Source organism: Barbatula barbatula, assembly GCF_947034865.1.
Source record: "Barbatula barbatula genome assembly, chromosome: 9".
NCBI classification, from domain to species: domain Eukaryota; kingdom Metazoa; phylum Chordata; class Actinopteri; order Cypriniformes; family Nemacheilidae; genus Barbatula; species Barbatula barbatula.
Window position 1 is genome coordinate 12,369,853 of NC_136772.1, and position 26,630 is coordinate 12,396,482.

General features: G+C 37.3%; 3 protein-coding genes across 3 annotated transcripts in view; 1 reads left to right on the forward strand and 2 right to left on the reverse strand.

The window, feature by feature from the left end:
* LOC306898505 (collagen alpha-3(VI) chain-like) overlaps window positions 1-7,434 on the forward strand; it is a gene marked incomplete at its 5' end in the record, with an annotated part of 33,213 nt that extends 25,779 nt beyond the window's left edge. Inside the window, 5 exons of the mRNA XM_079464027.1 lie at window positions 44-124; window positions 2,569-2,754; window positions 2,908-2,970; window positions 6,172-6,360; window positions 6,620-7,434. Of these exons, the coding sequence (XP_079320153.1) occupies window positions 44-124; window positions 2,569-2,754; window positions 2,908-2,970; window positions 6,172-6,360; window positions 6,620-6,660 (560 nt within the window). The 3' untranslated portion in view covers window positions 6,661-7,434. The remainder of the gene's footprint in view (window positions 1-43; window positions 125-2,568; window positions 2,755-2,907; window positions 2,971-6,171; window positions 6,361-6,619) is intronic.
* Window positions 7,435-12,100: 4,666 nt separating this feature from the next.
* Window positions 12,101-23,916, reverse strand: cops8 (COP9 signalosome subunit 8). Its single transcript, XM_079463515.1, has 7 exons — window positions 23,759-23,916; window positions 23,455-23,525; window positions 23,315-23,363; window positions 23,097-23,229; window positions 15,045-15,152; window positions 14,621-14,683; window positions 12,101-13,879 (listed from the first exon to the last, which is right to left on the reverse strand). The coding sequence occupies exons 1-7, from the start codon at window positions 23,828-23,830 to the stop codon at window positions 13,800-13,802; spliced, it is 576 nt and encodes a 191-aa protein (XP_079319641.1). The 5' UTR covers window positions 23,831-23,916; the 3' UTR covers window positions 12,101-13,799.
* Window positions 19,576-21,010, reverse strand: trim63b (tripartite motif containing 63b; the record flags this gene model as incomplete). Its single annotated transcript, XM_079463514.1, has 1 exon — window positions 19,576-21,010. One exon carries the CDS (start codon window positions 21,008-21,010, stop codon window positions 19,961-19,963), a length of 1,050 nt encoding a protein of 349 aa, XP_079319640.1. The 3' UTR covers window positions 19,576-19,960.
* Window positions 23,917-26,630: the final 2,714 nt, after the last annotated feature.

The following is a 26,630-nucleotide window of genomic DNA, read 5'->3' on the forward strand; positions in this document are numbered from 1 at the left end:
TAAACTGAGCTTAAGTTAACTTCAGGTTTGTCTTTTTTATCAGAATCGACAGAACAGAAGGTTCATACTGAAAGCGAGGTGATGGGAATTGTGTCCACTGTGTCCCTTAATAAACCAGAGATTAGTAAGTGATGCAGACTATTTGATCTAAAGTTTTTTTTGCATGTATAGCATTTGTTTCGTTTTTTATTGTGTGCATGTATTCTTATAACACTGGAATGTTATTCCTCAAGCTGGTTTTGTGGGCTTCCCAGCTGAGTTCTATTTGTATTTTTTTGGAGAACATATTGTTCAAATCATACATTAAAGCAAAAATCCCAGTGCTTTGGTATCAAGATCCCGTTAGAGGTTTCCTCTCTTTAATCCTTAGATGGACAGATCCGGTGCTTTAACATGAAGAAATGATAACCCATGAAATGTTTGCACACACTCTTTTTTTCCTACTGATTATTAGAAGTTTATGTTCTATCTCCACATTGTTAAAACTTGTTTAAACTAAATTGTATGAAAGCTCATACTACTGGTTGGATGGATAAATTTGACATTTCACTTGTAAAATCAGGACTGTTTAAGAATGTTTGTTGGTAATTCAGTCTGTTCACACTCTGTTGGGTTTTCGATCTGAACACTTGTCCTCTTGCATTTATAATAGAGCATAGACATAGCACAGCAGTGAGGTTATTGTCTACATATGTTGGTCGTAGGAACTCATTTACTGACTTTTATTCAGTGCAGGTTTTACTTTTAATTTACAGTAAATTATCCAAGCAATAATACACTAACCTACTGTAAATACATTGTATTACATCATATCTAAACTGAATGACCACTAAACTGAAAGGTGCATTGCTTACTTTAAATGAAAATTTTACAACATGCAGAATGTTTTACAAAGGCATGTTTTCTCTGCGCTGGGGCCATTTTATGTGTGACTGAGGTTGCAGTCTATTGCATATACTTAGTAACACATATAATTCTAATGAATTGGAAACCATAAAATTAAATAAACAAAATTGTATACAATTTAAGCTTGGAAAATAAAGCAACTTAAAATAAAGCCACGGCATGTGCGAAGTAATATTGGTTATCACAAACATCATTTCTGTTTGTTTTATTTAACAATAAATGTCTTAAAAATTATTTTATTATAATATATTTAAAATTCACTTCTGTTGTAATTCGCAATGGTGTTTTCTTCCCATATTGTGGAACAGCTTCTGGAATAAGACAAATGTAGTGTTGGACTTGATTTCGTTCTTCAAGAATTGACTTGAGCATTTCCATGGGATATTCAAAGTCCCAACCTGGCTTTGAGAGGTATATGTCACATGGAGAAATGAAGAGTTGGGATTAATGTTTTGAAAATAGATTGAGGGCTAATGAATTAAAAACAAAACTGCATTGATAGATTATTTATAACAAACAAACTGCAATATTCCAAAAAGGACAGTTTTAATTGTATTGTGACTTCAATAGGGGTGTCACGGTCGTGGTAGGAGAACGTGGTGGAAGAACCCAATAGCAGGCAGCGGGGATGAAGGGGTTAACACAAGGACTTATATATATATATTAATGGAAACAGAAAACAAAAACCCACGAGGGGGTAACAAAAAACTAAACACTCAACAAGAACTCAACTATAAAACACTAAGACTAAAACGAACACTCACAAAGAAAAGAATAAACTTAAAAGTACTTTTTCAGGACAATGCTTCTTGAAAAATCAACACGGCTTCTATGACGGGGTAACAAGTACAACGAACGCGCACAGGACAATGAACACAAGGATGTTTTAAAGGGGAACAAACACAGGATAATTAACAAGGGGCAGGTGAAGGTAATGAAACGCTAATGGGAAGGCTAACGAGACAAAAGGGCGGGAAACACCGACGAGACACGAGAAAGCACATGGCAACTTTCTCACACAAAACCTAAGGCTATGCCATGACTCCGCTGCAAGACCAAGAATTAACATGACATGATAGCGGAATCATGACAAGGGGACCATTCATAATAATATTTGTAATTCAAATATTGCTGATTTGGCCAAATTTTGATTGAATTTATTGAAACCCTCTTAAAACTTAAACTTAAATAAAACAAAATGATTATGGTTCATAAATTAAAGTGGAGACGGTATGTTTTCTGATGGCCCTTGCACGTATGACATGCAGATAGTTTAACAATCATATTGTTGTCGAGAAAGTAAGTTTTGAAGTTATGCATCATGGTGTCATTATTGATAAACTGTGAAGTAGCATGCACTGGTAACATACATACAGTATTGGCATCTAAACTGTGTGCTGCTTTACCAACAAGACCATAACAATGCCTTGCAACCAGTAGACATTTATGTATTACAATTGATAACACGAAAAATGTATTCAAAGATGACCCATGATTTACACATTCATTATTTAATCCAGCTAACCCTTGTGAAATAATTTCCTAATACCTTTAAATCTACTGTTTATATGTGCATTTCATCTGACATCACTAACTATCACTGTCTCTCCCCTTTCATAATAAACCCTCCTTGTTGTCTGTCTGTTTGTTGGCATGTTTCAGTTAACAATCTTATGGATCCATGCACACTTGACCTTGACTCTGGACAAGGATGCAAAGACTATGAAGCTAAGTGGTACTATGACAGAAAGAATGGATTCTGTACGCAGTTCTGGTTTGGAGGTTGTGGAGGAAATGAAAATAGGTTTGAGAGTGAGGCGGATTGCCTCAAACGCTGCTTAAAGACAGGTGGGTGTGTCCTTTGACACCTTTCATCCAAGTGTTGTAGGGATCAAGCTGTCCTGATCTGGTCTTTCACATTCCATGATTGACTTGTATTAGCAGTCTGTAGAATACAATATAGTAAAAATGAATAATGTAACTTTTTTCTGAATTCCATAGCGGCTGATCAGAAAGTTAGTGAGGAACCTTTCAGAGCTGCCATTCCCCCAGCAGCTGCTTCAGGTCAGTGCAGTAAAGTTACAGTAACCTGTTGAGACCTCCGGAACCCCTGGAGGTTATTTCAGAGTTTCCAAAAAACATGATTATGTCACAAATAGCGCTGTGTTGGGTGTAAAACATTTGGAATGTAATGAAAAATCATATATATGGTGAATGCAATGTCTAATGCTGTAAAAGAAAAGGCTAAGTCCACAAAAAGAACAAATCTTAGTACCAATTTCCACTACTTTTGTTTTTGTGAGTAGTCGTTTATCTCAACAAAATTTTCTCAGTTAAAGTCAAGTCAGCTTTATTTATATAGCGCTTTTTACAATTTTCATTGTTACAAAGCAGCTGTACAAGAAAAAATGACTATAAGTAAAACATAAAAGGTTATGGAATTCAAAACACAGGTCAAATATCAGACACACAATAAATTCCTATATGCAGTGTTAATTAAATAAGACTAACAAATTCTAGCAGCCCCCCCGGCCAGGCAAAACAGTGCAAAACAGTATGCAAACGGTGGCGAGGAACCCAAAACTCCATTGGAGGAGAAAAAAAGCCTCGGAGGGAAACCAGGCCTAACCAGGGGATTCCAGTTCCCCTCTGGCAAAAACTGCAGCCTCTGCACAAGCTCAACAGTGCTTGCACAACAAGGCAAAAAATAAAAAAAATTAGGTTTAAAATGATCATTAATAATCTAATAGTGGCTGAAGTTTTGTAGGGACGTCACTTCCTTCGTCCAGCATTTGTCAGGTCTAGGAATGGATTGCGCCCTGCCCGCTCCACTCTTGTAACCTTGGAACAATGAGACAAGACTGGCTGAGAGTAGAGTACTGTTCTGCACTCTTTGATGCAACAAATGCATCAGTTGTTATTGGAAGTGTCCCTGGTTCCGGTTGATCTAACTAGTGCAGCCTAGATCTTTGAAATACATATATTATGATAATCTAGTGTATGCAAGATTAAAAAGATGCGTCTTTAGTCTAGATTTAAACTGACAGAGTGTGTCCGCCTCCCGGACATTGCAGGGAAGACTGTTCCAAAGTTTAGGCGCTAGATAAGAAAAGGATCTGCCGCCTGCACTTGATTTTGAAATTCTAGGTATTACCAACTGACCTGACGCCTGAGAGCGTAGTGCACGTGATGGACTATAATACGTAAGAAGTTCTCTCAAGTAGTGAGGAGCTAAACCATGCAAGGCTTTATAGGTAATAAGCAAGATTTTAAAGTTTACACGATGCTTTATAGGTAACCAGTGCAAGGTTGACAGAACCGGGCTAATATGCTCATACTTTTTTGTACGTGTAAGAACTCGAGCTGCCGCATTTTGGACCAGTTGGAGTTTTTGTAATAGGCCTGCAGGGCAACCACCTAATAGTGCATTACAGTAATCTAGTCTTGATGTCATAAAGGCATGTATAAGCTTCTCCGCATCTGATGATGACAGCATATGACGTAATTTAGATATATTTTTAAGATGGAAAAACGCAATCTTACAGGTGTTGGCGACCTGGTTCTTAAATGACAGAGTACTATCGAATATAAAGCCAAGATTCTTAGCTGAAGATGAGGGTTTTATGGAACATCCATCAATAGTTAAGCAGTATTCTTGGTTGTTACGTAGGGCGGTTTTCGGTCCGATAAGTAACACTTCAGTTTTGTCCGAGTTCAGTAATAAAAAATTGCTACTCATCCACTTTTTTATATCGACAATGCATTCCACTATTCGATGGAATTGCTGTGTTTCGTGAGGCTTCGAGGAAATATAAAGTTGCGTATCATCAGCATAGCAGTGAAAGCTTATTCCGTGTCGCTTTATTATATCTCCTAGGGGTAACATGTATAATGCGAAGAGCATAGGCCCTAGTACTGAGCCCTGTGGTACACCGTACTGGACTTGCGATTTGCGTGATACCTCATTGTTTATTTTTACATATTGGAAACGGTCGCATAAATAAGATCTAAGCCATTTTAAAGCTATTTCCTTAATACCGACATCATTTTCAAGTCTATGTAGGAGCATGCTGTGGTCAATGGTGTCGAATGCAGCACTAAGATCTAGCAGCACCAATAAGGAGATACAACCTCGGTCGGACGCCATAAACAGATCATTTGTAACTCTAATCAGAGCAGTCTCTGTACTGTGATGTGCTCTAAATCCAGACTGGAAATCTTCATTAATCTCATTCCTTTGGAGGAAGGAACATATTTGAGTTGAGACTACTTTTTCCAGAACTTTAGATAAGAAAGGTAGATTCGAAATAGGTCTATAGTTAACTAGTTCTCCAGGGTCCAGATGGGGTTTTTTGACAAGGGGCCTTATAACAGCCACCTTATATGCTTTAGGCACATGTCCTAATGTCAGAGATGAGTTAATAATGCTAAGTAGAGGATCTATAATTTCTGGGAGCATCTCTTTCAGAAGATTTGTAGGTATAGGGTCTAGCATGCATGTAGTCGATTTAGATGATCTAATGATTTTCGATAGTTCATCGTGATCTATAGTAGAAAATAAACATAATTTCTCCTTAGGGGTGCTGTAGTAAGTCGTTTGTTCAGCGGGTTTCGCATCTGGTTGCATAGTTATAATTTTCTCTCAAATATCTTTAAAGAAATACAGTATTCAGTTTTCTTATAATACCTGTACTACACTTTAAACATACTCTAACATAACTGTAATGAACTAACTGTTCAAGCTGTTTGAGTTGAATCTACTATCAGCAGAAGGGTTGTATAATGCACATATACCTCAACGGAAATTTCAATCATGGTGACAATCATGAAACATTCTTCATTGAAAAACGTCTAAATACTGTACAACAAGCAACTAGCATTTTTAACAACAACTGCATGAATAAAATTAAACACTAAAGCAGGAATCCTTATTAGAAATTAGATTAAAAACCAAAATTAATATGCCACAATGCATGCTGGGACCTTTTCTGTTTCTGTTTGAGATTACACAAATTAGCAAATTGAGCAAATTATTTATGTTTTGGATAAAACTTTAGTATCTCAGTCCAGTCAACAAAATAATCCTTGTTGCAACACGTTAATGACGAATCTTATTCAGTAGAGGCTACACAAAATCATCATTTGACTCCTTCTACTAAAAATGATGTGTTCAAGTTACTTAATTACCTTGGTTAGATGAACATGTTCAAGATGGATTTTTTACAATGTGTACACTAAACAATAATGCGCTTCTCTTTATATTAGTTGGCCCGCACTCCACTGGGGATGTCTGCAAGCTGCCAAAAGAAGAAGGCCCCTGTGCTAAATTTGAGCTGAAGTGGCATTTTGACCCACTAAGTGGATCCTGCACCCGTTTCTGGTATGGAGGCTGTGGAGGAAACCAGAATCGATTTGAAACACAAGTTGAGTGTGAAGAGACCTGTGGAAAACCAGGTGGGTTAACCGGTCAGTTGGTGCATATGAAATTATGAATGGAAATATGCATGTAATGTATGTATAAAGTAATTTTTGTTTAAAACCTTATTGGTCCTTTTACCAAACATTGTACTTGAAGAGAATCATCATACATTTATCTTTATTTTAGATGAGCATGAAGAAAACAAATTCATTTTTTTAGTTATTCATATCATCAGGACATTTAGCTGAATATTCATTAAGTAATCCGGTACAGTAATATATTTTTCTTTAACAGCACCTGTTAGACATGGAGTCATTGCTGCGGTTAAAACATAGAAAGGAGTAAGGACTGTTAGCTAACCGCTCACGACGCTCAGAGGATGAAGCACCTAGAACGAGAAGATCCACCTAAGCCAAGATGCCTGCACTGGATTCTGCCAAAGGATTTGATCGAAAGAAAGCCTTGAATTAGTATTTTCCACAAACATAGAAAGCACAAATAAAATTGTGCTGGTGCTACATTCAGTTAAAAACATTTTTTAATCGTTTTATGTTTGCGGGTTTCAGAGAAAAACCCATTGTAAATGTCTAGGGCAAAATGGCTTTAAAAAATTGTATTCAGTTTTTTTCTCATGGTTTTAGTTTCATAGAAAAACTCTTGTGAGAATATCTTCATCAAAACATATCAATAAATCTTTGTAGTTATAAGACAGGTTGAAAACATTTTTGTTACATGTTAGTCCTAAATTACTGCAAGCCCCTTGTAAAGCTTTTACTGCTTCATAGAAGGAATCTTAATTGCTCTCCACTGACCAAAGATCAAGATGAATATCTCAGAGAAAAATCCTGTGTTTATGTTTGCACATCTAAATGTGGCTAAATGACCATCATCCGATTTGCTAATGAATGAGTCCTATGTTAAAACAGAGATGCACTTCTGGAACCATTGCCTTACTCACAAGTTTGGTTTAAAAAATTTGGAATGTACTTGTCAAGCTGTATTTTGGGAGGTGTTTGGGGGGGCTTAGTTTTTAAACTTTGTACTTCATTTGGAAATGGGAAGATAGAAATAAATTAGTCTTTATATAAAACATTGATTCTGAGTGTTCTTTCTATTTACTTTTTGTAATGCATTATAAGCAACATTGGAAATGTGGAAAGGTGCTCTTAATCGACTTAAGGAACAGTCCACCCAAAAATAAATATGAGCACAGAGAAAGATATTTTGAAGAATGCTTATAACCAAACAGCTCTTGGCAACCAAAAAATGCTTTATAAATTGTTTTGTTCTGTTAAACACTAAATAATATATTTTGAAGAATGTATGAAAGCAAACCGTTCTTGGGCACTGTTGCCTACCATTGTCATTTTTCCTACCATGATAGGCAGTACCATATACTATTACAGATTTGAAACAACTCAAGATGAGTAAATGAATCTATTTAGTATCATTATTATTATAAAGCCTGATTCCTCTTTCAGGGTACGGAAAAGTTTTCCATTGAGTGTTTTAAAAAAAGGTAAGCTTCTGACTTCCTCTCAGCTTTGGCCAAAGCTGTAATTTTCTCTCTTTCCTCTGAGCAGTTCCATGTTTTTTCCTCCAACTGGAAATCACCCCAAATCAAGATTGTTTAGGGAGGACAGGCAGCTTGCCATTTCAACAGACGTTCTATGAATCAAGCTCTATGGTAACTGAAGATAACAAACTCTGATAAACATTTCACTATGAACTCTGTGTGCCCCTATACAGGCCTTATAAAGATTAGAATTTAAAAGCACCTCAGAAAGAACATGTCAGAAATTAGTTGCAGTTGTTGAGACAGTATATTGTTCATATTGTCAGTGTAGTAAATAGAAGTGTGCATAATCTCATCTACCGATTGGGATAACTTTTTCCAGTCTTTAAAAACTAAACCCTACATCAACATTTCTTGCGTTGCCATTCACACATTGTACACAGTGTTAAACATCTGTTTGTCATTACCCAGGAGTCTGTCATCTACATACACTGTTTGTCTCCGTCGTTCTGTTTGTAAATCCATCAAAACAGCATACACATAGCGTTATTCTAAACTTGGAAATCATGACCTGCACGTGGTCCAAAATCCCATTGGACCCTTCCCGTGCAGTAAATGCATTGGTGCGCAAGTTATATAAATCATTTTCATCAGAGCACCAAGCCTGTATTTTTCTTTGCCGTACTGTGCCATGTTTATGCTGTGAAACAAGCAATGATTCATCATGGTTGCCAGATGTTATTCTTCACATCCTTTATATCTTGTGTTTCAGCTGCTTTGGCTTACAGGCGTTCTCATAACATAGTTTTTAATGTAGGCCTACTGCACGAAATCAACACAGTCCACGGTGGTTGATGGTAGTGCCAAAAGACGAGAAATGGTTTCAAACTGGGAAATATACTTAATTGTCAATGGAGATTCATTGTCATCTTTCAACCACCATTAAAAATCGATAAGTAAAAAATAAAAGTTGTCAGATATAAATCCCTGTGTATATTTTATTCTCCTGGTTTATTTTGGTTCCGTTTAGCTGAAAAGTTAGCTCCTTCCTCTCTGACTTTGTGCTTTGAGTTAATGTCAGGCTTTTGCATGATGACTCATTGTAGTGGCATTTTGGCTTTCCATGGGTGTAATCAAAACAAAAACCCACCATGTATTTTGAATCATGAAAGACTCAACATAAGTCTAATTAATTTATCTGCAGACTGCATCAGAAGGGGAAACTGTCTCCATCTGCCTGCTCGTGGGAGCCAAACATTTCATTACACTGACAGCATCGCTGTCTCCAAGGTCATTGGCACATTTGTGTAACATCTTACGAAAAGAACTTTGCAGAAAACAAGCATACCCAAACATAGATAATCTAGTACTTTTAGAAGTTTCAAGAAATACTCTCAAAAACATTGATTTTTACAGACATCTTTACAAAATGCTTTTAAAGAAGTTTTAATTTTGGACACGGTTGCAAACATGATTCACTTTTTTAGACATTGCTTACCGCTTTTCTTTCCACATCATTATGTGTGGAAAAAACGGGTTATTGTTGTAATTATTCAAAATAAATGCAAAAAAATTACTTTTGTTGAAAAAAATGTCATCCAATAAAAATCTAAAACACATTACTTCAGGAGTACACAAACAGATTAGACCAGTCAATACAACCGAGCCATAATCTCAAACAAATAGTTTTCACACACATGTAGATCACACTGTGCAGGGCTATGCTGTCAAACTAGCATATTCATTGCTATGTTATCATTAAAGATCCAGTGTATAAAATGTTGCCGCATTGGTTGTGAATGGCAAATAAAGGCACATTCCACCACTCCCTTTTGAAGCACTACGGTGGCTGACACAGAAATAAGATGCCATCATGTTTTCACATCGTTCCTGAAGGAGATAACGTATTTAAGAAACATGCTCTGTAGAGCAGTTTGTCCGTTTAGGGTTACTAGAGACAACATGGGGAATTCCATGCAAGGGCACCCACAGTGTATGTAGATAGAAATAGCTCATTCTAAGGTAACAAAAACAAAACGCTTCATTATGTAATGTCTATATTATATTGTATTTCTTTCTAAAGATCCCCTAAAAACATTACAACCGGACATTTAAATTAAGTTCCAGAAGAAAAACACCACTCCAAAATTCACAAACAACAGCTGTTAACCAGTTTCATTTTCCAACAGGTTTAATGATCTTATGTAGCTCAATTGGTAGAGCAGGGTGCTAGCAATGGCAAGGTCGTGGAATTATTCAAATGTATGGAAGCTTGGATGCTTGAATGTGAGTCAAAGGCAATACCTTTACTCAACAAGTTAAGTTATCATTCCTGTCCAAACATTTTTTAAGTGAAAGTAACAGTGAGCAAGCACTACAAATGATTTAGTTTTTTAACTCAACTGCATAACTGTCCATTCATTTAGTGACTAGCTCCATTATTTCCACCAAAGCACAACCACAACTGCATCCCACACTCATCCTTTAGCTTTAAGCTTGCTCTAAGCCTCAGAAGACGAATTAGCCCTCAACCCACAGACATCCCCTCTGTTCCAAATTAAAGATGGGAAAATGCCTTTTTCAACTGGCTAGAAACATCCCAATGCTTTTCATCTGCCTCCATTTTGAGTCTTTAAAGCCAATAAGTCAGAAGTGAGAAACCACATGCTCACATTCTGAGATACAACATGTTCCGGAACTGGATAAACAGGCTGGAAGACATTTGTTTCTTGACATGCAAGCATAGACTAACATGGTCAATCTTTCGGCAATTGATTATTCTCAACAGTTTTAGAGATCTTGTAATCTAAGAGTAGCAAGCATATTAATTGGAAAGTAATTGTCACAAACTTTTTCCTACTTTCCTTGAGTGAGAACCACAGAATAGGTTGCTTGGAAAGCATCTGCCTTTCCATATACTAACAGACCTCCGCTTGTAGAGCGCATTATGTAATTGTTTGGCTTGGACATGTTTGTCAGGAACCCATGGAAAATTACTCTGAATCTAGAGCAGCAGGTTGCAAAAGCAAGAGCTAATTTAGCAAAGTGTAATGTTGTGAGAATGATATCTACGTTTATTGAAGTTAGTAATCTGTAATTTACTCGCTCACCTGTCGATTTAAACCTGTATGACTTTCTTTTCTCTACAACAAAAGAGGATATTTTGAAGAATGTTGGTAACCAAACATTGGCGGTACCATTCACTTGCATTAGTTTTGTGTCTATACAATGGAAGTGAATGGGTACTGCCTTTGTTCTGTTTTCCAACATTCTTCAAAATATCTTCTTTGTGTTTTGCAGATAAAAGAAAGTCATACAGGTTTAAAATGACAAGAAGGTGAGTAAATGACGATATCATTTTAAATCTTTGGATGAACAATCCTTTTAGTGATGTTTGTCTTTAATCATCCCTCAATGTTACAAAATAAAAGTACTGTCCAGAATTTGATAACCCTCCCCCACCTACAGTGTTAGGAGCACACATAAGAACTAAAGATGATAACGCTTCATAAAATAGACTTAAGCGATTAGAGAAGGAATGGGACACGGCATAAATCTAAAGCCAGTTTTATTTGCTCAAAGCATGACTTCAATTTACCATCGAGGATCATGAAAAACAGTTTGTTCTCTTTGTACTGACTGCAGTGAATTTTGTGTTTAGACTTCACCTTGATGTGTTGTGTGGTGTGGTGTACTGGGGTTCCTGTTAGTCAGACGACTAGCAGACATACAGTTATGACTCAAAACATCCACCTCTGTTGTGTCCAACAACAAGGTGCATGCTGTATACAGAATCCCAAGAGATTTCCTTATGGGAATGATTAAATGACTGTGAGAACATCATGAAGTTGTGTGAGGTTAAAGCACATTCTTTAATCACAGCAGTTCATCCCCCAAACCATCTGTAACATTCAAGAGTAACCGTTGCAAATACTTTTACACCATAAATCAGCCAGAACAAACTTCGTTTTAAAAATAGTGTTTCTTTGTAGGCCTATTGCACAAACAGTCTCTTTGAATAATTCATAGCTCAGGCCCCAGCTGATGACTCATATGCGCATATGGAAACATGTGGCTGGATTTTTGTTTATATCATTTGAATACGTATATTACTATTGCTTTAGAAAAATTAAGTTTCTTCCTTAACGGCTTATGACGCTCTGTACCCATAAACAGAGGCAATGGACTTAAAAGATTTCAGTTTTGTGCATCATAAACAGACTGAACTACTGTAGGTTAATTTCAAAGTCGTCACTTTTGCAATCTGCATAATTTTTATTAAAAATAGAGGGAAAAAACTTGAAGGACCAGATAACCTCTCCCACACGTCACTTCGATGGCATGTAGCATGATGGGTTACAGATACAACCCTTAACCTTTGGAAAAAGTGACCTCATTAGCAATGGCCACTAGCATTTTATGAACATCTGCTTAAAAAGCGGCTAGACCTGGCACTTGTTAACCTACCTCAGGGGTGCTCATTTTATTTGAAAACACTGCACCATAACAATGCTGATTTACCATTTGTCAAGTAGACTACAGCATTAAACTTGCTGGAGATGTGTTTGGTTCGGCCTTGCCATATACTGTTGTATTGAACAAATACAGTCATGCACGGACTTAAACACATGAACACCAGATGGTCAAGTGGAGCTGTCTGTGACCCAGGACCACTCTTGCTGTCAAAGACTTCACCTCAGCTGGTCTGCATTTCTTCCTGTTTGATGTCATGTAAACCCAAGATATGCAATAATGATCTCAGTTCATTTACAGGTCATGAAACCTGTGCTTTTGAAGATTTTGCAACACATGTTTTAGCTCGAACAATGAAAAATCTATAAAAAAAAATGAAATGTGCAAAAAACACATGGAAGTGTAATGTATACACAAGACAAACACTGTTTGACTAGGTTGGTGCGACCACCAGCTGTAAATAAAAATAGGCAATCTGGAAGATAAAACCCAAATGGATCAACCTACAGTGGAAAGGACATTTTATATATAGATAAATATTCTCAGTACTGTAAGAATATGTTGTTCGACTGCATATGAAGACACTGGCCTGCTGAAATAATGGGACAGTGGCCGACAGCTGGTTTGTTTCCTCTTCTTTCAAACCCACACTGCATAAGAAACTGAAGGAGTGCAAAACATCTGAACACCAAAAAGAGATGTGCTGTCGACCACTTGTCAGAGAGTGGGAAGCATCTTAAATACAGCTTTGTCCCTTTCAACATAACTGACTTATCTGTTGTTGGTTGCATATTTGGTTAACAATTGCTCAAAGATAAGGTTTTCAACACCTATTAGAGACTAACTTCTTTATAAGAAATGTAATCCTTTGGTGCAGTGTGACATCTTAATCTAATTATTTAAAGCTCTGCTTATATATATATATGCTTTAAATTTCTATAAAAAGTTACCTATATTATTTTAATGTTCATTGAACGTAGTTGTTCTGCAGTTAGAAAGCCATTTCAAATAGGGATTTCTTAGAACAGAACCTTCTTAAAATCTTCTGCTTAAAGGACGCCAAATGAAAAACTAAAAAAAAGTGTTACATTTTTCTTTTTTTAATGAAAAATTCAAGCTGATGCAGAAAGAGTACATTTTAGATCTGTGACACTGAGACAAGGTAAACATTTCTTATTGACACAGAGCCAAAAATAATATGGATGGATAAATCCAAGTATTTATGCTGAAAAATAATAATTGACAGTCTTGACAATCAGTGTCACATTCCAAAGCAGATTTGTGTCTAAGAATCTATTGAAAATCTTGTCATATATCACTGTGAAAGATATAAAACAAAAAGTGAGAGAGACATTGAGGCTTTTCACGGAGCACAACAGATGAGTGTGAAAGAGTCCTGGACACCAGATGGAAGAGCGTGGACATTTTCTTCCATATAACATAGTATCTTGAGAGTTGGTGGGGATGAGAGAGGCGGGGTGCTTATCAGTTCTCGAGAAAAGCCACGTAGTCGGTAAGTCTGGCCAGCTGTTGTTCGTTTGGAACCAGAGAAACCGGGGGTGGATCTGTAGAAAGGGGAAGGCAAAAAAATATGAGAAAAGAGGGGGATTCCTTCAATTTCACTATTATCTGCTTCATAACACAAAGACATTTTAGAGTAAACAAACCCGTGATGCCCGACAGAACACATGAGCATACTGTATGTGCCCTGGAGTAAATGTCTGAGCTATTTGAGATGCAGCAACCAAAGAATTAAAAATTCCATGGAAACAGTGTTAAATGATTAAACATCAGCTGCAAGCTGCAGGTCATCTGTACTGGGAATTAATTTCTCAATCATCAGTGTCTCAAATGTATGGCTAACATCTGCACTGTATCACGAGGGTCGTGCTAAAACCCAGATGCTGTCTCGTAAAACGGTGCTCAACGGTTACTGGCAAACACATTAAAGGCAGTTTGGCTTGAAACAACAAAAAAACAGTGAGGGTGAGAAACAATCCAGATCTAGAAGAAAAAAATGAACAAAAACTAACGAATTTCCTGTTATTTTGTAATTAAAGGGAGCTGCAGAGACTACAAGAGCAAACTGGGAGAGAACATGAGAGCAGGATGGAAGTGGAATCGAAGTGAGGTCACTGATTCACGTTACTGTTATGAAATAACCGTGCAGAAACGGCAACTCAATGGAACAACGTTTTCGTACAGCGTAGGGGAAACCTTGAATGAAACCTTATGGAAGAATGAGTCATACAGGGCGGAAAAAGCTTTGCGTTTATTTGCAAAAACTAGTGAAACAGTGCCCCCACCTGGTTTCTGTGGCATGATCATCCTGGTGTTTGGATCTGCCTGCCATCCATGACTAACTACACCTTGGGCAAAAGAAAAATACATGTTTTACTTTATACAGATGTCCTATTAATGTAATTGAGAATGTTTACTATTAATGTTTCGTTTTAGCTCTTAACCAATGCAAGCTTATTTTGAAGAACATCAAGAAATCATTAGAGCCACACTAAAATATTTGATGATGACCTGACACATCTGAAAATACTTCTACAAACATATTTTTTATAAATATTGCATTGAATTAAAAGAGGGAAAATGGATGAATGGTGTGGGTTTATCAAAGAAAATAGACAGCATGTGAGAGAAAATTGAGAATGATTGAAACAAAAGGAAAAAAGCAAAGATTGACATATATTCAACAGTTGTCAATCATGTAATAAGTACCTTTCACTGCCTCTTCTACAGAGTATCCCACAAAGGCAGCAAAGTCTTCTGCACTAATTGATGTGTAAGCTTGAGCAACAAGCCCATATGCCCTCCTGCGGGTGGATTCTAGAAGAAACACAAAAGACAAAGCTCTCAGTAGGGACAGAGAATGTGCAATAATTTGTTGAAAAGGTTTTCAAAAGGTGTAAAACCAAATCAGCTTAAAGAAAAAAAAAACATTTTCACACTTTCGTTTAATGGCTTTGAAAAACTGTTACAGCATGACCCAATGCCACAACACACAAAAAACGCAGAACTTGCTAACAGATCCCTCAAACACTTTTAGACCTTAAGTACTAAATATAAACTCTCAATGCCACTCTCTCTGTTTACTTACAGCTACAGGTGCTGGTCATATAATTAGAATGTAATCAAAAAGTTTATTTATTTCACTAATTCCATTCAAAAAGTGCAACTTGTATATTATATTCATTCATAACACGCAGACTGATATATTTCAAATGTTTTTTTCATTTAATTGTTATGATTATAACTGACAAATAAGAAAAATCCCAATTTCAGTATCTTAGAAAATTAGAATATTATTTAAGACCAATCCAAAGAAAGGATTTTCAGAAATTTTGGCCAACTGAAAAGTATAAACATGAAAAGTATGAGCCTATACAGCACTCAATACTTAGTTGGGGCTCCATTTGCCTGAATTACTGCAGCAATGCGGCGTGGAATGGAGTTGATCAGTCTGTGGCACTCAGAGCCCAGGTTGCTCTGATAGTGGCCTTCAGCTCTTCTGCATTGTTGGATCTGGCATATCGCATCTTCCTCTTCACAATACCCCATAGATTTTCTATGGGGTTAAAGTCAGGCGAGTTTGCTGGCCAATTAAGAACAGGAATACCATGGTCCTTAAACCAGGTACTGGTTGCTTTGGCACTGTGTGCAGGCGCCAAGTCCTGTTGTAAAATGAAATCTGCATCTCCATGAAGTTGGTCAGCAGCAGGAAGCATGAAGTGCTCTAAATCTTCCTGGTATACGGCTGCGTTGACCTTGGACCTCAGAAAACACAGTGGACCAACACCAGCAGATGACATGGCACCCCAAACCATCACTGACTGTGGAAACTTTACACTGGACCTCAAGCAATGTGGATTGTGAGACTCTTCTCACTTCCTCCAGATTTTGGTACCCTGATTTCCAAAGGAAATGCTAAATTTACTTTTATCAGAGAACAGCAGTCCAGTCCTTTAGTGGTCTTTAGCCGAGGCGAGACGCTTCTGACGATGTCTGTTCAAGAGTGGCTTGACACAAGGAATGCGACAGCTGAAACCCATGTCTTGCATACGTCTGTGCATAGTTGTTCATGAAGCACTGACTCCAGCTGCAGTCCACTCTTTGTGAATCTCCCCCACACTTTTGAATGGGTTTTGTTTCACAATCCTCTCCAGGGTGCGGTTATCCTTATTGCTTGTACACTTTTTTCTACCACATATTTTCCTTCCCCTCGCCTCTCTATTAATATGCTTGGACACAGAGCTCTGTGAACAGCCAGCCTCTTTTGCAATGACCTTTTGTCTTGCCCTCCTTGTGCAAGGTGTCAATGGTCGTCTTTTGGGCAACTGTCAAGTCAACAGTCTTCCCCATGATTGTGTAGCCTACAGAACTAAGACTGAGAGACCATTTAAAGGCCTTTGCAGGTTTTTTGAGTTAATTAGCGGATTAGAGTTTAGCACCAGGTGTCTTCAATATTTAACCTCTTCACAATATAACAGATACTGAATTCACGATTTTCCTTAGTTGTCAGTTATAATCGTAAAATTAAAAGAAATAAACATTTTAAACGTATCAGTCTGTGTGTAATGAATGTAATATACAAGTTTAACTTTTTGGATGGAATTAGTGAAATAAGTCAACTTTTTGATGATATTCTAACTATATGACCAGCACCTGTACACTGTAAACCCAGATTTTGATTCAACTCAAACAGCTTGAGTTCATATTACTTAAATGTGTCTAATTTGTTGACATTACTAGTTAATTCTGATTAAGCTTAACTTTTTCATGTCCTTTCTTATTGTAAGTGTGTTTTTAAGTTAAGTTAAGTTAAGTTTTTGAGTTTGTACTACTATTTCTTTACATTAATTAAGAATTCGGAGTAAACTGTACTTTTTAATGGCCTATCTTATTGTAATTATGTGTTTGAGCTCAAACAACTCAATATCATCAAGTTTTGCCTTTTACAAATAGCAACGCATTGACATCACAACCGCCAAAATTTGAGACGGAATACACCTGTATCTAAATTGCCGTTACAGCAAGCACGTTGTTCATTCACCGAAGCTAGAAGCCTTCGGTGAATAAACCGAGTTCAGCCACAAAACGGTAAGTGGGAACCTGGCACTGGCATGCCGTTGCAGTCCCGACTGCTTGCTGATGTAACTTAGCTAGCAGTATATCACGAAAGTGAGTTCACCCCTCACATTTGTACAAATATTTTATTATATATTTTCATGGGGACAACACTATAGAAATTATACTTTGATATAACTCAAAGTATCTATCAGATATATATATATGTATATCAAAGTTTCATTTCAATAGTACTGTAGTTATTTAAAAAAAACTGAAAAATGAACTTCGCTAGTTATTAGCAGGGTAGCTATCCAGCTAACTCTGCCCCACACTCTCCTAGCTAACGAATATCTTCACTGGTAACGTTAGCTAGCGCCCGTAACGGAAATTGTATGTCGCTTCCAGACAGCTAGAGCAAGTTGAGCTGAGCCAGACACCTGAAGCAGCGATCGTTAGCTCCGCACGGAACATCTAACGTCCCGGTAAGTTGGCGCTAATACCCGCTGCCTTGTTAGCGGATTCTATTGTGTGACTACGACTGACTGAAATAAATTTAGCTTTGCTCCGACGTGTCCGGCGACCGTCTTATTTGGGTACACTTCGAGTCCGCCCGGTGTCCGGGTAACGTACTCGTTCACACAATAGACTGCTGGCCAGGCAATCTCTACATGCTTTTAAATTGATACCGAGCTAATATGTCCGCTCTGAACCATTTTACTCTGTTGCTTCCAGACAGCTTAAGTTGAGACGGTGCAGCAGCTAGCCAGAGAACTGCAAACATCCTTGTAAGTTGTTGCACACTAGCTAACATAGTTAGCTTTAATTTCTTGATTTTTTTATTTATTTATTCGTTGTTAGTTAACTACTGTCATGCCTCTTTAAGTTGTTGTTATTTAGCTAATGTTAGCTTATTTAGTTAATGTTATTCTCACACACTTTTTTGTTTTTCCATGTACAGATTTGTTATTTGTATATGTTAAATGTAAGATGCCAGTGTTCAGCAGGGCTGAGTTTTATCTTGCCAGTCTGTCAACCAAATTTGAAGAGTAAATGTTGAGTTTTGAAGTATAACTTTTAAGATGCCAGTCTTCAGCAGGGCTGAGTTTTATCCTGCCAGTTTGTCAACCTAATTTAGAGAGGTGTAATTCAATATGATTGGAGGTAAAGAGGAAGATATTTTTTTCTTTTCATGCCATCAGTGAGGAAATAGAATTAGGTCATGGCTTTGTTTCTTTTGTTGCTAATAAAAAAGACATGTTCAATAAAAAAATTGGATCAGTTTAATGTGTCAGTTGTATCTATGTATTTTACATGGTTTTATTGATTGAAAGACATATTTTGAGTTAGAAATAAGTTGGGGCAGTTAGAATATACAATTTAGTTGAATTGGTAATGGAGTAATGCTTACTTAACAAGCCGAGTTAAATAAATGGGTGGGGAATGATTGTTTAAACTAAGTATCTTCAGTCACTGTAACTCGGTTATTAGTACATTCAACTTAAATATTCTATTCCATTCCATTATGGGCTCAAGTACATTGAACGTAGTCCAGTTCACTTATTCAACTAATGCTTCATTACTTAAAAATTTTAAGGCAACGAGTTACCTGGATTTTTTTAAGTAAATTCTACTTATCCGGGTTTACAGTGTACATGAATGCAACACTGAGGGGTCAGCCGTGATTACAAGTATGATGTTTGGAACACTCTGACAAGCACATGTCATACAAGCATGACCTCTACACAAAGAAATGAAAGTTAAATGCGTCAAATGTGTTTTGCCATTGCAATTCATGATTAACAAGATTACTTAAATATTAAGGGGGCTCAAAGAGTTTTTCGACGATTGCATGATTACTTTTGCAAGTGTTGGTAGAACTCAGGAACTGAATTCATCTTGACCAACAGCAGGAGCTGCTGAGAAAGGCAATGCAGAGGGGGTGGGAGCTCTATACATGTGTTCTATTCTGGTAATCCACCCCAAGGTCCCCTGGCCATATCTTGTCCTCTTACCATTTAAAAATAGCATGTGCCTCGAACCAGGGATGAAAGTTGATTGCAAAGAGTGCTCGAGGCACAGAATTGACATTTAAACCGGTCATAGATAATCTATGTAAACTATATGCTTAAATGTGTACTTCATGGTTTGCTGCATCTTAAAAAAACAACTCAATAACAACATCATTCAAACATTTTATTTTATATTGAAGCATAACGCCCACAAATGAGTAAACTAATAATACAGCTCTCTATAAACTTTAGAATGTTATATGTGAAACATCACAAAGAACCATATATAAACTCTCATTCACAGAGTATTGGATAAAAGTGTAAAAGATTGTTTCTAAAGTGACAACGGAAGGACATTAACAATTACAAAAGTATAAAATGGCATCTAAATAAAACAGTTGAATTATGAGTTGAAATGCTGACACTGCTTAGCAGCGATATCCAAACATAAAATCTTCAGAAACCCATGTCATCACGTTTACAGTCTTTGTATCTGCATCCATCTTGACCTCATCCTTTCCCACTTCTCATTTCATCTCCATCAATAACATCACCAGTTCACTCCTCTTCCTCCTCATCCTCAGCATCTTCATATTCATCCTCATCATCTCCCCCAAAGTCCATCTTAGACAATAAAGTCTCCACATGTTCTGTATTCAAAGTGAAATGGTCCATTCGTTCAAAGCCCGGTTCTGGTCTTTCTTCAGCCAGCGAGCTCTTTGCTGCATCCTTTGTCTGCACGATCAGGTTCTTTGAGGCCTGCAGGAACTCTGCGGCTCCGCTTTGTTCCAGCGTGCGCACCGCTGTGTCTGTCAACTCCGTGGCTGCTTGAAGACGATCTCCGTAACGCCTAGCCAAAGCCCTGAGGGCAGCCACCTTCTCATCCTGCTCTTTACCAATACGTTCCAACAGAACGTTTTTGCGCTCCTCAAGAGCAGCATACAATGAATCAAAACGTTCGCCCAGCTTCTGCTTAGCCTGTTGAGCGTTATCCTGGACGGCCGTGCAGGCCTCCTCCATTTGGTTGAGCAAAGCCTGAAGGCGGCCATTCCCTGCCACAAGACCATCAATAGCGTTGCTCAGCTCCCCCTTTTGAGCCTGGTAGACACTAGCGAGTGGCGACACCTCGCAGTCTTTATGTTCTCCGAAAACCTTACACATAGAGCAAGTGGGAACTTGGTGGGTCACGCAGTAGATGTTGATCTTCTCATCCTCGTGCTCTTGGCACATTACCTCCTGGGTGTTTTTGGGTTTTATAGATGTTTCTTGGGTTACAACACCGCCGCCACCACCACCCTCTTGTTGCTGTTTGTATATGTCAATTATATTCTCTACTAGAAGATTCCTTTGAAGTCCATGTACACCGTGACGATCTAGAACCACTTCGAAACGGCAAGTAGGGCACCTGAAGACACCACCGGAAAACCGGTACGGATTTCTAGAGTCGTAGAGATCACTAGCACATCCTCGGCACAGGTTGTGTTGGCAGGGTAGAATCACCACTGGTTTGGTGAACATCTCCAGACAGATCGGGCAGCTCAGCTGTTTTTCAAGGCTCTCCATGGAGCCTGGACACCCCAACAAGGAGGCAGTTCGTTGAATATCCATGTCAGGTTGTCTTCTTTTGCTGTATTACTTTAGTGGCTGTTACACTGTAAAGTTAAAAATAAGCTGTTGTGCGGCTGTAGGCGAGTCTTTGCAGTTGTCAGATCTGTCCTGGGGCACAGGGGCACTGGTTTTTATATGACCCTCAGCCGGTCGGTTACATGCCATTCCTCCAACCAATCAGAGCACAAATTCCTATCCACTTGTTTTCACGATTCATTTTTGGAGACCGAAAAGCCCCCACCCCTTTGAATCTATGTGTTGTGTCATGATGATACCATAACACCCCTACCCTTTCCTGTACAGTGAAATTTCAATGGTGGAGTATTTCAACTAGGACAACTGGGTTAAGTGTCATGTGTTGGGCAATCCAAAGTCTACAAAACCATAGTCTACTCCTAAACACCCTTGTTATTGTTTGAATTTTAGTTGATTTTGGTCTTGCACGGAATTGAATTGGACATTAATAAACAGATTTGACAATCTAGAAAAGTCTGATACCTACACTAACTATAACTGTAAACTGTAAAAATATGGAAGTTACAATGAACTTGTCCTTCCTTCGTATTTTCCTTACATCAAAACTTTGTGTTCCATGTGTTTCTTGTGATTCTATGCAGTTTATATTGTTACCTTCTGAATACAAATGATTCCTCTAAACATATTTAACATTTCTCATATTTTCTATCAAATGGTAATTTAAGGATTTAAATTCATTTTTTACCAATCTGTAAGTATTGGTGCCAATCTGTAATTTGTACATTTTCAAGTAATTTTTTGTAAAAAGACAAACAAGTCTTGATGTCCTTAATAACAGTATACAGGGAACACATGGAAAGGGCTATTTTTAACCTATCCTTGGTCTGGGAGGGCGAAGTGCTGGCACGTGGGGATCAAACGAATGCTGTGTTTTAGTATGATCCCATAGGTTATTATTGAATAGATAAAAAGATTGTTAAAGAACTGTTTGCTGTACTAAGTACTTTCCAACAACAAAGAATACAAAAATGTTGGATCTGAACTTTTACAAAAGTTACTTTTGAATGGGTCCCATTTATCTAAAAGAAGTCATCACCCAAAGGCTTCACACTTGGCCTGTGAATATGCTGAGTTAATGCCTTAGCTAAGTATAGTCATGAACTACTTGAAATGGAATCTGTGAGCAACATGTTTCTTCTCAGGGTAAATTTTAATTTCCTGCTGCACATCTATAAACATTCAAAGTAAAATGAGATTAATAACCATATTTTTATCATTTTGTTAATCAAACAGATCCACGGAAAATATGCCATGTACATGTAACACTAATACCATTTGACAGGGCTGTCAACTGTCAGTGTTGTTTAACCACATATTTTATGTCGTTTTTAATCTCTGAATTTAAAATAATGTAATATTGTAAAATACTTATTTAGACATGCTAGACATAGATTTTGACCCATTTTGGATGTTTTCACCTTGTCTTAAAAATTTTGCAATTTAATTGTTTTTATATGCTAAAAACATATTTAGCTGTGCCTGTGTCCCACAATGCTACCAGCAGCCTGAGATAAAGATATTAAAGAATTTAAATGACATACGGTCTATAAAAAACAAACACAGATAGAATGATATGAGCCAGGTCAATGTTAAAGATCTATGAAATTTTTCTACATTTTTCGCAACTTAGTAGTTTTTAAATGCTAAAAACATATTAAGCTGTGCCTTTGTCCCACATTTTGGAAGCACCAATCTTCAATGAAAAAGTCACATTTTCCTATCACTGTAACAACAAATGTGACACTGAAGAAACAGCAGACCACCATATAGGCTAATAAATATACCCACTTAAACAGACATTTTGCATTGAGGTGGGATGCCATCAAAGCAAGTGTTGTTGAGGCTGCAGCCACTAATCTGGATGAACAAATTGACGCAGGAAGTGGGGTTCAGAGGAAAGTGGTGTGGAAAGAAGAAGCCAATGGCTGTGGTTAAGGCGGATGGACACAGCACGGGCTGCCAGATGACTTTGAGATTACCCTCAAATATTTCAATACAAGGAGTAATGCATAAACTTACTACAAAACCACAAATCACATGATCATGGTACCTCTTAATGCGTCCATAACAGGCAGAATGCTTTCAGACCACTGAAAAGCGGCAATTGTACTGTAGATCCCTGGAAAGTCCCGCTGCCATATATGTTGTCCTACAGCCCATACAGCTGCTAACTCTGGGTTTGCCTGAAAGAAGAAACTGTAAATCAGAGCTCCAAATTCTTTTGTAATTTAACTATAGAATCTAAATAGTCAAAAACATAAAACGTACTGTTTTAATTGCTTGGGGTATCCGTTTCCAAAGATATCTGGCATTGTTCCTGTGTACAAGCAACTGAATATTAAGACATGACCAGCTGATAAAATAAATGGACTAACATTAAATGCATTATTATATGTAAATGTACTCACGTGTCATTGTGTAGGAGATACAGGACCATTAGCTGGGAATACACCTGAGGCGTTGCAATGCCACCAGGAGCCTGAGATAACGATATTAAAGAATTGAAATGACATACAGTCTATAAAAAAACAAACACAGATCGAATGACATGAACTAGCTCAATGTTAATGATCAAATAAACATAAGTCTGTTGACAAATATAAATGAACACTATAACTTGGATATACATAAGCAAAGTTATTGAAATGACAGCCACTTGTGTGGAGCAGATAAAGGAGATATGATAAAACATCATCAGCTTATGTGTTTTACCTCCAGCTCTTGTGTTTCAAACTGCAACAACAGCTTTTCATCCACTTCAGCCATCATGACAGACGCGGGCATCTTTCACAGACGCTTGAGATGCTAAAAGCTAACAGGAAAACAAACAGCAGAGCGCTGCCTTTTAACACCATACTGCCACCTGCTGGACTGGAGACTTTACAACAGCTATTATAAGCACTGCTATCTTGAAGTTTTGCAACCAGAAAAGTCGGTAAGTAAATGTTTTAAGCGATAAACTCTATTTTCTAGAAAAGTACATATTTATTTATTTTACTTCATGACATAATGATTTCTGGTCATTGATGATTCTTTAATTATAAATAATTTGATTCTTTGGTTTAATTAATTATTTATTGATTTATAATTTTACTAAGAATGCGTTGGTACTCTAGTTTAATTGTCTCGTGGTTGCAGAAACTTTAATATTTGGACCTTTTTAAATAATAAAAAAAAACACTTCTGCAAAGCATGTTCTCCGACAGGGGGCGTACCATGATGCCAGTGAGTTTATTTTGAAATGTGTTAAGAGTATGTAAAATATTTTTGTTGCTTAGCAATTTCAACCATGAAATAATAGTGGGCCTGTTACATTTTGTAATTGTGAAAACATTGTGTTGTACATCGTTGCTTGTTGCTTTATTCACAGACACATTTTAATATATTGTAAAAAGAGTATAACCTGATGTTCTGATACTGATGACCAACTGCCATTGCCAGTTTTAAGTGTGGTAGGAAAACTGGACTGTTTAGAAACTGTCACTGTTATAATTCACATTTCATAACACAACACTATATTTAAAAATATGTCTCCTGAATGACACCATAACTGTGATGTCCGACCTATGACATCTCAACATCTGATCTGTTAATACACAGAGAAGTTTTTGGTAATTTTATAAAGTTGAAACTAGGGTTTTCTCAGTATAAATGCTCATCCCAGTCTTATAAACATTTAGATCATCTTACAGTCTGAGCTGTCTATATTTAGACGTCGCCACTGAGCACTGCAACAGGTCACCAACATGTGATCCTATATGCATCAGTATAAAAAACCTGTGTTATGAAACAATGTCAGAAGACATTTCATTGTATTACCATCTGGAATCAGAGTTTATTCAGAAGCACAATGTAATGACCACCAATGTGAACAAACTCTTCTGCAAGCAAAGAAAATCCTGATACCATCATCGAGTTGTCTTGGATGAAAAACCCTAAAGCTGAGCTCCCCCCGGCTGTACTCTTGGGTAGGTACAACACAAAGATCTTGATTATGAATGATGATGCTTTCATGATTGTGCAGAGACATTCAAAGGATTTTTTGTTAATGATAAAATACACTGAATGATGAAAAGGAAGGTTATCAATTTGTTTTTTACACTTTTATTATGACCAGATTGATTTTATCATAGGCCTTTTCATATAACATGTAAAACTCTAATTAGATTTTGAAGAATTAAATATATAAAAATACATGTAAATTTGAAATCAAACCAAAATGTATCTTTGCTATTTGATCAATATACCCTTTGTGGTAAACAAAAGAAGATATTTTGAGAAATGTTTCAGTGGTTTGAAGGAGTAGTTCACCTCAAAATAAGCCCCCATTGACCTTCCATGGTAGCAATAAAACTAAGAGGAAAAGTCAATGTGGGCTTATTTTGAAGTGAACCTCTCCTTTAATGTCCATAATGGAAGTTAATGGGCTCTCGTGTTGTCTCCTTACCAAGGATTGTCAAATACCTCTTTTGTGTTCTGCAGAAGAAAGCGAGTGGAATGATAGGGTGAATAAAAAAATTACAGACAGTTCACCCAAAAATGAAAATTCTGTTATCATTTACTTACTCTCTTGTCATTTCAAACCTGTATGACTTTCATCTGCAGAACGCAAAGCAAGATTTTTTAAAGAAAGTTGGTAACCGAACAGCACTGGCACCCATTCACTTCTTTTGTATGAACACAAAACCAATGCAAGTCAATGGGTGCCATTGAACATGCTTCAGAATATTCATTTTGGGGTAAACTAAGGCTAAATCAATCACTGACATCAGTGTCAAAATCTAAATAGCTAACTTTCCCCATGAAGTTGTCTTTGCTTGTACATCTGAGAGCCATGAAAGGCTTATGTATGTCATCAGCTCAACAGGAGATTCTAAATAAATCACAGATACCTAGAGAGTATGTCCCTCTGCTAAATCACACAGCTTGTGTTTATGACTACAATGGTTTCAATGGAAGGTCACAATAAGGTAAACCTAACAACAACATTTATATGAATCTGCATGTGAACTGCCTATAAAACCAAAGCAAAACATTAAAGCTGCATAACGCATTGTGGCATGTTTAACTGTAAGTGAGCAGGTCAGTAAACTTTCATACCTGAAAAGCTAAATTTTTGTATCAAGGAAAGAATGATGCCCTTCCACACTGGAATTAGAGTTAAAAAGTTCAGGGCACTTTTGGAATTAAGGTCACGATGTAAAGCGTGGATGACATTCCCGGCCGGACGTGTGGCAAGTCTGATTGGAGGACAATGCAGTCATACCTTATGATTTGTTAAAATAGATCATCTGATTCTATTCCTGGACAGTGCAGAGGTGATATCACCAGTAGCGCTTTCCACTCATCTGTGCATCTGGCATATTTATCGAAATGACCTCTCTGAAGACTTTGTCTCTGGTGTGTTGTTGCTGTAAACAATGATCGAGGCACTCCTGTCATGCAATTGCCTTACCATTTGATCACATGTCATCTGTACTAAAAATACACGCTAGAACAACATTGGTTATATATATATATATAGCCATAAAAACAGGCAGGTAAGAATCTAGCAAGAAAGAAGAAAGTGTTGTCAATCACATCG